Source organism: Podospora pseudopauciseta, chromosome 1 (assembly GCF_035222475.1).
Source record: "Podospora pseudopauciseta strain CBS 411.78 chromosome 1, whole genome shotgun sequence".
Classification (NCBI taxonomy): Eukaryota; Fungi; Ascomycota; class Sordariomycetes; order Sordariales; family Podosporaceae; genus Podospora; species Podospora pseudopauciseta.
In genome coordinates, this window is record NC_085892.1 from 6,478,755 (window position 1) to 6,491,818 (window position 13,064).

The 13,064-nt window shown below is 52.9% G+C and overlaps 1 protein-coding gene across 1 annotated transcript; it reads left to right on the forward strand.

The window, feature by feature from the left end:
* The first annotated feature begins 3,734 nt into the window (after window positions 1-3,734).
* On the forward strand, window positions 3,735-10,466 carry QC763_117760 (uncharacterized protein). The gene is made up of 4 exons (XM_062908368.1): window positions 3,735-4,051; window positions 4,112-6,891; window positions 6,951-9,814; window positions 10,240-10,466. The coding sequence occupies exons 2-3, from the start codon at window positions 5,799-5,801 to the stop codon at window positions 7,091-7,093; spliced, it is 1,236 nt and encodes a 411-aa protein (XP_062771455.1). The 5' UTR covers window positions 3,735-4,051; window positions 4,112-5,798; the 3' UTR covers window positions 7,094-9,814; window positions 10,240-10,466.
* Window positions 10,467-13,064: the final 2,598 nt, after the last annotated feature.

Genomic DNA, 13,064 nt, shown 5'->3' on the forward strand with positions numbered 1-13,064 from the left:
AACATACCCGAAGTCTCAAGCCGAGCGCGGTTCGGAGCCGCGCTTGTCCTCCGCTGTCCTTTTACCTAACCTCAACAAATGCCCTCCGCTCCGTATTATGGCCTCGATAAATATCCACCCATCAAGCGTCTAAATCATCACGGGTGAGTGCTTGTGCAACCCCGCAAGCGCAATTGATGGCCGCGGCCCGTTCCAGAGCGCCGTTATACGGAGTACATGATGGGGGAATAATCATCAAAGCGGCACCGCCAAGGTTAACTAAAGGCCCAAGTTGTCGAAGTGGTGTCAACGAGGGGCAGGTCAGCAACAGCACGAGAAAGATTTCGTCGATCTTGTGTGTGTGTGTTGCTTGACAGCATTGCCTCAAAAGATTGAAACCTTGAAGCCGTAAAGCATAAATGCCATAATCTTGTTCGTGTTATATCGCATCTCAGCATCGATGATTTCCCCATGTCTCGCTCGGGCTTCAACGGCGGCGGATCATTGTGCGCCATCTGAAAAAGCTCCGGTGTACAGACCTGGACTAGCGGGTCCAGCTCACGGTGGAGATAATGGCTTTGAATAGCGGTAGTTGTGCTGTGTGGCTTCGAGTCTCATTGGAGTGAAGGAGGATGCCAAGACTGGAACAACCGCACCGAACCTCGTGATGCTTTGTTTGTTTGTGAGCCAGACGGCTCTTCTTCGCTGTAATTTCACTCAGCCAGCTGCACTCTCGACGGCGAGGCTGTCAGTGCCGACCACCACCCTTGGGCTGCGGTTCAGCATCCGAGTCGGGTTTATCTACGGGTGTGGTAGCTGGTGTCCGTTTTGAGGAAGCCCCTGTCGAATCTGTAACGGCCCCTTGCTTGTAGATCCTGGTCCGTGTGTCTTCCCGCCAGAAGTCACTTGCTCACCCAAACCTCCACGCAAGCTCCTGCCAATTTTGTTTCGGCACTCATTTTTATGAGTTTCTCGTATGCGGACCTTTTCACCCTGCTTGCGCCGTTGTGCGTTTCTCCCTTCTCCGCGGGGAGAATAACTAAAATCGTGGAGTCGAAGTCCCCGAATGTGACCCTCTTGTCCCCGACGGCACCCGTAGTCAGCGTCAAACAACAAGTCAAGTCAAGTCAACCACGACTCGGGTCTCCCTCCCGTTGTCGGCTCTTGACGACAACTGCAACCTTGTCATCTCTCGTACCCAGGCATAGGTAATCTCAGACGCCAGAGAAGCAGGGCTACAAAGAGATGCCAGCCATGCCACGTGATGGCGATGATCTTCAGCATAGGGAAACACTGTCGATGTAGAGGCTGGATGTGCATCTTGATGTACCGTTCGACCGACGATCAAAACCGTTGCATATTGTGGCGACCTTTCGTTCCTGATCCGCATCTGGGTTCCTGACTATCATCCGCCATATGAAGCCAAACAGACTTCGACTCTTTCAGTGTAGGCTTTTGCAAAGTCATGTGAGCGTCTTGTTCTCGCATTATTGGGTTGAGTCGTCCTGGAAAGCTCCGAGACATCTCCGTCTGCAGCCTGCTAATTTGACGCAACTGTCAACCATAAATTTGATGTTCTCACCACCACAACTTTCATAGTTGAGATCGCCGACCTAACCACTTATACAACAGGGGTTTCCGGGGAAGTTGTGTTTCGTGTGGCCCAGAACGGTTTAGTTTAAGCGATCGCTCACTTTACATGTACAGGGTAAGTTGAATGTTCATATGTGAGCACCTGGAAGCGAATATGATCGCCTCAACTGTACCAGAAACAGCACAAATGCTTGATGGAAACGGCAGGGCCAACTCGTGGGTAACTCAGAGCTGCATGTTTAGCCCGTAACCCTCGGTTAGCAGAACAGTATCGTGGTATCGTGGGGGAACCAACTTTCTCGAGCGATAAAGGTACAGAGGCCTGCCAATCCTTTTATGCAAGCCACTTGAGTCGGTCGACGCCAAGAGACTGGTTAGGACAATGAGTTTTTCTGATCAAAATGAACCTTGCTGCTGCTGTGGTTGGGTTGACAGATCCAGCAGGTGCGTGGTGTCTCTCGAGCCTGGCATTAACCATGGTTCTGTGCGGGTGGACCGACCGAAGCACTCGACAGAGGCTCCGGGCAGCCCAGAATGGCAAAGAGCAGCACACGCACAAATTTTTGAGATGCAAACCCAGCCGGTGTTGCATCGGGCCAGCTCAGCTGGTCCAGAATGTTTGCTATGTGGATATGTAGAGGTCGGCGGACAGAGGAGGCTGAAGGTCGTCTCAAGTAGGATTGTAATATATCCAGCCGCGTCCCGTCAAAACCTTCTGCAGCCTCCGGTAGAATTGTCGCTCTGTGGTTAGAGGAAAATGCCACTCCCCAAGGCTGAAACCTAGAGCAGCTGACCGTCTCTCCAGACTCTCCATTTCGCCATCCCGAACCTCTCTCCCGATGCCCAACTTGCGGTGTCAGAATGGGTGTGAGGGGATTAGGGCCCGCTGACTGTTCATGGGGAGCATGAAGGCTTCAAGCCCCATCCGATGTGCCGCCATTGGCTGCGGCTACCGCTGACTTGCAGGGGAGAAGAGAAAGAGCAGTCTGTTGAGCTTTACCCCCTGCTAACCCCGCTTAGTAGGAGCAGTGATGGATGGTGGCTTCTTGCTTGGGGGGGTTTTATTCCCGGTCCTCTTTGCGGTGAGTGGCCGATGTCCAGTGCTGGTGGTGGGGTTGTATCCTAAGATGGTCGCCGGGAACGCAGCCCAACTGGCGGAGAGTGGAAGCCATCATCCTCAAAGCAAGGAAAGAGAAGAGGGCAGCAACAGCTCATCTACCGCTACAAGCGCGAGCCAAGCATGTCGACTGGTGCGGTGATAGTTCTAGGAAGAGTCCAGTGTACAGTTGCTGGTGATGAAGTCCTGGCTATGTCAAAGGCGGAGTGTTGATATCTCGGAATTCGATGAGATGCCCTATGTTGCCTGGCTGTTATTGTTTACTTGTTCCGTTTTGGCAAAACAATGGCGTTGATATCAAGGTCGGCATGTCAGTTGAGGAAAGGGTAGGAGGTTAGGGATAATGAATGGACCAGGGTAGTGGCCCAGGTATCTCGCTCGGTGTCGTGTAGAGTTTAGGGTGGTGTAGGGATACGCCATCCGTTTCTGGGACCGTTTCTCTGCGCTGTCGTCAGTTAGATGAACAGCGTCATACAAAGCAGAAGCATGTAACCTCTGACCCAGTGCGAGCCTCATCCCTTGAGCAACTGGAAAACGGCGGGGCTCAGTGATGTCACGTCCCCCCCAGGATGCGATAGCGACCCCTAAAGTCGCTGTGTTTAGCACTGAAACACAGGGTCTTGATATCTTCCATTACCCATTCCGAAGAGAGTGATCATAAACACAGGCGAGGGTTGGACAAGAGACGTCACTGGGCCTAAAAATGACCCGCGATCCTTCGATGAAAGAGAAAGGCAAAGGCACAAGACGGCGGCAGTTTGGTGCCCCACTTTAACATCCTTGCTGGCTCCGCACCTTCCGCCGCCACACCACCACACCACCACTGAAATGGCGGAATGGTTCCCCAGCGTCATCAATTCCACTTCAATGTCACCGACTTGAGGGGTACGAGGGGTAGTTTGCGGTTATACCGCTGAAGAGGTGCGCTGAAGTCTTCTCGCTCGACTTCAGCTACGACCTGACCTAAACCATGATACCCTCAGTGCCTCGCTTTTTCTACACCACTATTACTGCTACTACTACTGCAGGATCTCGATGTAGATTAAATGTTTGGTTCCTGAATCCACAGTGCGTGGGGTTGGCTAGGCAGTGCCAGGACAGTCCTAGTCTGCCTAGTTACTGCGGACAACTGGAATCTGCAGGTATTGCCTCTTTTGGCTAACACACAGTCTGTCCAGCATCAGCGGTGAGTGGGTGGAGCCCCCAATTGTGCTTTGCTGGCTGGCATGCAATTCCGCAGAATTCGATCCCACCAACTCCGTGCCTGGTCAACCAAAGGTGCCACACACCTCATTCACACCCTGGCATACAGCCCATCCCGTCACAATACATACAACAAAAGCATGATTTGCCCCTCTCTGGGTACCTACCGTCACCTGTTTTGCCAATGTTTGTGATGTGTGCTGATATGGGCGTCAACAGAGAGCGTATGAATTCGAATAGCGTAGCTTATAGGTGACTAGCAAGCAGAGGAAATCGATTTGACCGAGCAAATTAGCAGGTCAGAATGGAGTACACTTGGATTCGGCTTTTAACAGTCCCTGCATCACGAAGGCCCCCCATCGCAAGTCGTCCTCCACAAAAAGCACAGAAACCATCGGTGGCGTTGTTAGCCGGAACGCCAGGGCAGCACTACCTGTACCTGAAAGCAACTGTACTTTGCATCTTGAACAGGCCGCTCGCTGAAGGGTGAGCTTGAACCAACTGTTCACCGACCCGAACCCGTCCCCGAAACCTGAACGTCATCCTTCACCTTGAAAGCCATTGATGCCATGCCGCTTCCCGCCTCATTCGCAGCTTTTCATCGTGGCCTTCCTCGCACCGCCAAAAGTCATTCCTGGCAACAAAGCAGCCCTGCTTGACCAAGCCGGGACAGATGGACACCTTGAAAGAAGCAATTCTGGAGTCTAATATCTTGCGTCCCCGCCAGCAGCAGGGGGAGCAAGAGAGACAACATTTCTCCACCCCCGTCCCCCGGCAGCCCCCGTCCCCCGTTTCACCGCAGCCCCAGTCGTGGCAGAGACGGTCCCATTCTTTTTTGCCTCTAGACCCCTGCTGCCAGGTCATCCTCGATTCCGTATTCCTTGCAACCTCCACCGGCTCACTCTCCGCTGCACCACACACGCACAGCGAGCTGCCGTCCGGCCTGTCCATTGACTTCATTGCTTTCCCCCTGTGGATAAGTGTGGGAGGGGTTGCTTGTTTTGTGCTTGGCATACCCTTCTTTCGTCTTGACTCCTCTGTCCCATACCCTGCCCTTCTATAAGACCGGTGCCGGCACTGACAGACGGTCTGTTGGAGAGAGAGCATTAAGCATTATCGTGCAGCCATCACCGCCGCCACATCTTCACGCAATTCTACCCTTCAAAAATTTGACCGTTATTAGACCGGATCGTCACCGTCACGGCCCGCTTCTGGACTGTCTCGCAGCCCACGCTCACCTAGCCTTTCTAGTTCAGGCGTGATTTTGCCCATTATCCCACGCCCTCAGGTACCAGCTTCGAACACCACCACCGGCTGCTGATCCTGCCCGCCCAAGTGCTCGTTTTGCCCGATTCAAACCAAGCACCTGCTCCCCACGCCTAACCAGGACCACGGCCGTTCAGAGGAGACCCTCTTGCGGCATCCATCCCACTCGTTTCATCCCAATTGAACCCGCCCTGGCAGGGCCCTTGGGTGACCATAGGGATATTTTGTGCGCAGATCCCTTCTGCCGGAAAGTCGTCACTTGTTGCTGCGTCTCCACCTGTCCCGCTGACCAGAGAGGGCAATAACGTTCAGACGACTTGTGAAGCGATTGGCTTAGCGTGCAGTCTGGGAACTCCATCCTCGCAGGCGCAGGGCTGCTTGCTTGCGCATGCCATCTGTGCTCATCTCTTGTCACACTCAGACCCCCCCTCCCCTCCTCCCAACCCCATACACACCCAGACACCTTCAAAGACACTTAAGGACGCTGATCCGTCCTTCTCGACTGCCCGTGGTCCGATCTTCTTCTCGAGTCCGACCCAGCTTAAAGGAATCACACACCTGATCAGCACCACTAGCATCTCACTTCCAACAACGCTTCGGAAAGGGGATTACTTACACCAACACACCGTCCCATCTCATCATGACTATGACCATAGACACACACAACCAACACCGCTTCGGATCCTTAAACTTCGACCACATGTCTTCCTACTCGAGCCACCCGCACTTCACCAACCCTTGGGTTTCGACGTCGGCCTCTGCTGGCCCCGGACCTCAGGGTGGGAGTCAGAGCCTCTACGTGAGCAGCCAGGACAGCACCAGCCTACCTCACCTCAACCTCAACGGCCTCTCAAAACACCAACATTCCAACAGGCCCAGCGGCAGCACGTCGATGGCGCCATATGCCCCCCTTCCCGTCTCAGCGTCATCAGCCGGAGATGTCTACAGCAGACAACACGATATGATGCCCATGTCCCAAGATCTCCTCAGCATCAACCGGTTACAACACCCAACCACATCGGCTGCCCCTTACGACACCTCGGCCTACACAACATCGGCGTCTCCTGTCACGGCATCCTACGCCACATCACCAACAGCTTATGATCAGCTTGGCTACGCGCCAGCGCCTATCAGGGGGACATATGCTGCGCTCGCGCCTGAAGACAGCTCCAGGAGGTACTCTCAGCAGTCAGTCGCTTCCAGCCTCATGAGCCTCCACTCGTCTGGCGGCCCAGAAGGCCAGTACCAGCATACTTCAGAATCTGACTATGATTTCAGGGGACTTCAACCGGACGACCGGAGAAGCTTTCAAGATGCCCTCGAGGCAAGCCATGGCATGATGTCTCTCAGCCAGGACACACCCCGCAACATCTACGATGTTCGTGCTCGGCAACGAGGGTCGACCGAGTCTTATGGGTTCCCATCCACCCACTCAGCGACCTCGAGCGTGTCCTCGACCGGCTTCAGCCCTTACTATGGTGGTTCTGTGGACGGGTCGGTAAGCGACTACTCGACGACGGGTTCCGACATCGAGTCGCTGTCCGGGCGCACACTCCCAAGGCCCCAGGGTCTCATGTCGAGCCAGCCACCAGCGCCGCAGTCGATGATGGGATCATTCAGCTCCAAGGTCTCCTCCAGCACACAAAAGAAGCACAAGTGCAAGGTCTGTGACAAGCGATTCACGAGACCAAGTTCATTGCAAACGCACATGTACAGCCACACAGGAGAGAAGCGTAAGTCTTGCCGTTCTTTCCACATAGTTGTCTATCCGCTCTAACAGCTTTCCCTGCAGCATTCCAATGTGAGGTTGAGGGATGCGGTCGCAACTTCTCCGTCGTCTCCAATCTTCGTCGGCATAGAAAGGTTCACAAGAACCAAGGAGAGCCCCAGACACCATCAGAAACTGGTTCCGAGGATCACCAATCAGACGAATAAATATGAATCACCTCACTGTCCGATCCCCTATTCTCATCATGTCCGCCATCACCACCTCGCCACAATCATTCAACAATAGAACTACAACCTTGTAATTTATCGTCACTTACACACAACACACATACCACACCATACACATATGAGCATTCAGGGGATCACATCCACCACATCGAACGCCATACTTCTTCTACGGACGAGTCAACATCCTATCGCTTTTAATCCTATTTTTCTTAATCTCCCATTGGTCAAAAGAGCGAAGAGCGGCATCTTCCAACAGGAAATGAGGCAGGAGATGTCTCCCTTGGACGATACCCTCATGGCATCGGCGTTACGGGTTGTGTTTTTTCCTTTTTTGTTAAAGGCATGCAGCAAGCTGCATTTGCCCTTCTGTACTGTCGCTTGCGTGTCACACTATACGGATTTTCATTGTCACAAAACGGATTTGGAGCGGACGGCGGGGGTTTTCGGAGGTTAGGTCTCCAGAGTTTGGGACACAACATACACGAGATGTACCCTGGCACGACATGGTAGATATTTTCTAGCGATGAGGAACGAAAGCAGAGCAGGGGCGGCATCACTATCACTCCTCCTCTCCCTGGCCTTGTTGTATTTTGGGTGGACGGTCTGTGGAAAGGCGGGGAGAGGGGAGCACATTTCACACATTACATACCTACACACCTACCTAAACATAATCATGTACTATTAGCACACCACGTGGTCTCTCTAGACCCTGCCTCGCTCGAACCAGTTCGCTGTACGACGTGGCAACAAAATCGATGAACCATCAACCAGCCTTGCCATTCATCCTCCCGAAGCTTCGACCCCATATTCCATGTGTTCTTATTCCAATAGTTTAGGACTAATCTGCCAACGCAACCCGAACACAATGGCCCTGAAAAAAAAATAGCTTTATTCTCCGCACTCAGTTTAAATGCTTCCAATTAACCATTGACAGGATCATCATTCCCTCGGCACCATTTCGCAAGTCCCATTACCCACACTTCATCTAGACGCAGTTTCAGGACAATTGTCTCCCCAATCGACAAGCCTACCCGACAAGCACCGCAGATTCTGTCTGACCCGGAACGACTGCGACGCCCCGCACCCGATACACGCAACCATGCAAAAAGCATGTCAGCATGGTTCTCTGCGTGCACTCGCACGAACAAAGTTTCCACACCAATGACACACCAAAGAGAGATGGATGTACGCGAGCAGGATGAGGAAGCAAGCGTCTTCCTTGGAGCCACCATGGTTGGTTGACTTGGGGCGCGCGATCGACAAGAGACATGCTGCCTGGTCATCACGCCTGCCGTCACGACAAACGTTCGCACTGCAGTACCGACGATCCACTCTATCTTGTACCGCTTCAGATTAGTTACTCGCCGCCTTGTTCTGCGCACCTTCCAACAACAAGCGGTGTTTTCTTGGTACATACACCTCGTTTCTGTCCCGTCGACGACACGCACTGAACAATCAACCAGACATCAGCACATACACGTGTCATCCCAGACCGCCCGCCCCTCGGGACACCTCGAGGCAAGACGGCGGCAAGGTGGACCACGGAGGGAAGAAGGAAGCCCGGAACCGGAAGGAGATCATCGCCCTCCCCCCGGCGTGGCGCCAACCCGGTCGGCCCTTCCCACAGCCTTCGCCAACTGGGACTGATGCCCAAGAACCCCAACAAGGCCACAAGGCAAAGACGTGGAGCCCTATATTGACGCCTTACCTTGGGGCGAACACCTCAAAAGGGGGTGGGACAACAAGGAGGAGGCGAATAAGATACTTCGGCGACAACTTTCCTCTCTTGACCAAAGAGGAAGATAACCAACCTTGTCGAGGAACCTTGAGGGCTACGCTATGTTTCAAATCTGCAAATCAGTCTTTTCGGCTCCAAGCCCAGGGCTGCTGAGGAGATGGCTCTGATCATTGCCCTCAATGGTAAGTTCCAATCATACGGCCATCGCCCAGTGGAAGCTTGAATTTGCTGAAGCAGTGCTGATCCGGGGCTAGAAAGCGGGGGTATAACCACCAGAGAACCAAGAAAATCTGAACATGACACCCTCTACGCGCGCTCTCGTCTAACATATAGATGGAGACCATCTTACTCGTCTACCACCGAGGACATGTGAACACGGCCTTCATCTAGCACACTCTGTCTGGAACGGGGATGGAGGGTGGGGTTGTTGGTGGTGATGATACTGCAAGTCCCTACCGTTCGCCATCGCTTTTCCCAACCGGGTCCCTTCCCTTCACAGCCACAATGGACACCTCCTGATCGCTCTTCTCATCTATGTACATACAATTCAAACCAGGACAATGAAGCGGGACACGATGGGGCTGCAAGATGATGAAGCATAAGAAGAAAAACTGGGAACAGGATGGGTTCCTATTCGACAAAATGACGCAGTCGGGAAGACCTGCCTGCGAATGCAGAGTTCCTCAAGCCGCCCGGCCCCCACAACCATCTACGTTGTTTCGGCAGTGGGAACACACGGAAAGAAAAACAGACGAGACCCAGACACATGGCGAGGTCGGGCAGATAGGAACCTGGAACTCGGAGGAAAGCACCACAGGGTGAGACATTGGGATGTGGGCTTTTGGTGTCAGATGGCGTAGAGGGCCGAACGGTAACGGCTACTGTCAAAACTGCGCCTTCTTTCGGCATTCAGCTTTTGTAGGAGGCTGGAGACTGACATCAATAAAGGGATTATGAGAGAGGTAGGTACAGCATGATTTCCTGCTTGGACCAAAATGTTGTGTTGGCAAAGCTGTGGTTGATATCATCGTCAAACGTCACGACGTGGTGTCGAATGGATGCTTGTGTGTGGTCAATTTGTGGAGTGGCCCCACAAATGACGTCGGCGTGCAAGGCTTGGCCCTGGCGACCCAATTGAGGCTTGGGAAGGATTCCGCACTCACATTTTCATGAGCTGAGCCACTGGACTATTATCTCTGATTGATCTATTGCCTCCTCAGGCTGCGACCCGGTTTCCAGTAGCATTATTCGCCGAAGGGCACGCAGCAAAGAGCTATGCCCGCCTTTCTACCTATGTTGATGGTGGGCTGCAAGATGGCGACAATTTTCCCCGCGGCATTATTCCCCGCCAATCAGAACGGCCCCGCTAACAACGACGGATCTTCAGGGTCCTCCTCCATTTTGTTCACAAAAAAAAAAAAAGCTGGAAAGCTGCCGAGGCGTGTCCAATGAGTGCTTGATCTCGAGCGGCACAGGCACCAGATGCCTCCCACTGTGCCTTTAGCCTTTTTCAGCTACCTCAGCTTTTGGCAACACGAAGGAAGGCCCCCACTAGGCTCATTATCAGATCCGGAATCACAGAATCACATTGCATAACACCACCTACCCATGCCCACCAGGACAAGACGGTCTGTTTGAGCTGGCGAGCCAGCAACCAAGTTCAATGCAGTCTAATGCAGTTGCGTGGAGAAGAGGGGGTCCCCGTCACTGTGGAGAGGCAGATGTGTTCGCCGACCTCCAACATGTTCCCCCTCATCCAACCAGAGTATGTACCCTCTTCGTCATGATCTCGCAGCTGGAAAAAAAAACCTGGATGCAATAAGGTCCTCGGCCAACATGACATGATGGCGCCACCTTACGCCGCGAGAGCACTGTAAACAGCAAAAAAACCACTCCCAAACAGCACTGGGCAAAAATCACAGGGAAGACTTGACGTCGATTCAATGCCGGTATACCATGACGTCATTAATGCTTACTTTTGGTCCACTAATGGGGGGACGGCCCCACTTGGGCCGTCAACTAACCAACGGTGGACTGCACCGTTTTTGAGGGATGACAAAGCCTCCACGAAACGTTTTCTCGAGTCATGTCGGGCAGTTCGGTTCGTCCTGTCGTTGTCAACAGTTTGACTTTAACCACTGTTACCGCTTCAGATAAGCAAATGTGCTTGGAGTTTGATGGGACCCGTGGGAACAGTTCCAAATCGAAAATTCCCTCGCTAGCAGGGAGAGACTGTCTTAGTGTGCCTGTATCCCAGTATCCCCCTCATTCCGGAGGCCATGTCCCTGCGAGTCTGGCCGGCCCCGCTATTCACATCCAGGGTCCTTGGCTCTTTGAGTTTTGAAGAATTCAGATGACACTTGGATGCTCTCCACGGGGACACCTTTCACCTCAGCAACAGCTTCTGGTAACGTTGTTCCTGAGAGATTCTGCACGCCAAGTTGTTTGTGCATGCTTGACCACAGCAACAACATCCACGGGAGAGTTATCGAAAAGAACGCAGTCGCATTGCAGCGCCCGCTCACGGCTAAAGCACCAAAAAGGTCAGCAACACATACTTTTTTCTACATGGTCTTTTTACGTCAAAAGAGCCCAACAAACACCACGGTTCCATCACACCGTTGCTTTCTGATCCACCGAGGCGCAGCGCCCAGAGTGACCCAAGCAGAATCTGAAACAGTTGATGATCTCACCAGAACCAAGGCCAGCATCATTGCAATTTACCGCACATGCTGTTAAACACCCGGCAAGGACAGGCCTGAGTGCCATTTTGTTGCATTTCCCGGGGTACGTTGCCACGACACGACTGTGCCTCTTATCCCTACGGCTGAGTACTGGAAGGGGATTCGTCCAACTGAGCACATTGGGCCTTGCTAACGACACTGTCATGATTTTTTTTCTTTCTCCCTCGTCGTCTACACAGTGTATTTTCAGCCTCTTTTCCGCCGCCACCTCGAGAACCGGTTTTTCAAATTGCCATAGCTGCTGGCTCAAAATCCCATCTTTCGTCTTTGTCAATCAATGTCAGCTCAGCGGATCTGTGCATGAGAGACCCTGAATTTCATATCGTGCAGAACCGACATGACATTATTCCTGGAACTTTAGGACACCGGATATTATTTATCTCGTGTTGACAGTTCTGAATCCCGCGTTTACATTTCATGATGCTACCACGATGGTAACTGACTACACTGCTGAGTCCGAGAGGTACCTCGGTACCTACACTCTACACCGTCCGCTTACCTCGTTTGCCTTTTTCACCCACGACTTGTACAACCGAACAGTAGACAGGTACAAGATTCGCACTTTTCGTTGTCTGCACCTCTCATTCGATGGGCCTCACCCACGTCAAACACACCCGGTCTCCCGTCATGGCCCATTCACACACAACATGCACACCACCGGCACCACCACACCTTACCAAACTCAGCTCCATTCTGGGGCGGCAGATGGGCGGTGTCGACGGTTATCTCCCTAATGGAGGTCGGTGTCATGCACGTGTTCACAAAAACTGTGTAGTTCCTCATCCAGCCTCATCGCCTCAGGGTAGGAAGTGGCGAACAAACTTGTCCCGTCCTTCCCTCCTGAGCCCAAATGGCCGAATACAACCCCCTCATTATGGTTCCCGCTCAGCAGTCTGCTGTGTCTACACCTAACGCCTAACGCCGCTGGCTGACTGGCTGGCTGGCTGGCTGAGATGCGAGGCTACACTACACTACCTACCTACGCATTGCACTGCTGTACATTTACACAAATCCAGACCGCCCCTTTTCCGCGCCCCCCCTTTTCTGTCGCGACTGCGTAGCCTGTGGACGTGGACGTGGACGTGGACGGACTGGGCTTGGGATACCTTCCCGTTTGGGATTTTTATACAGCAGTGCTGAACCAACCGGACTGGGTGGGCAGACAGGGAGCAGATCAACAGATGGATGGATAGATGTCGAGGAAGGGAAGAAAGATGGTCCCCTTTGCCCGGTTGTCAGCTTCAATGCTGCCCCCCTTTATGCCATTGCTCGCTGCTGCAGGCGGTAGTCTCGTCGGTAGCCTCGTCGGTAGCATGAAAGTGAGAGCCGATCATCATCCAGCGATGGTGAAGCGCAACATGGTGTCGTTTACCAACAATAATCAAGAGCTTGAGAGGAGGGACTCGACATTGCAAGGGCTTGTCTATCCAATCTTATCTTGCATCGTGGTTAATGAAAGTTTATCTAC

Excerpts from the sequence above, each read along its gene's own strand:
- QC763_117760 (XM_062908368.1), top strand. The coding sequence starts at position 5,799 with ATGACTATGACCATAGACACACACAACCAACACCGCTTCGGATCCTTA. Across the intron at positions 6,892-6,950 it reads CAGCCACACAGGAGAGAAGC|CATTCCAATGTGAGGTTGAG; the intron begins GTAAGTCTTGCC and ends CTTTCCCTGCAG.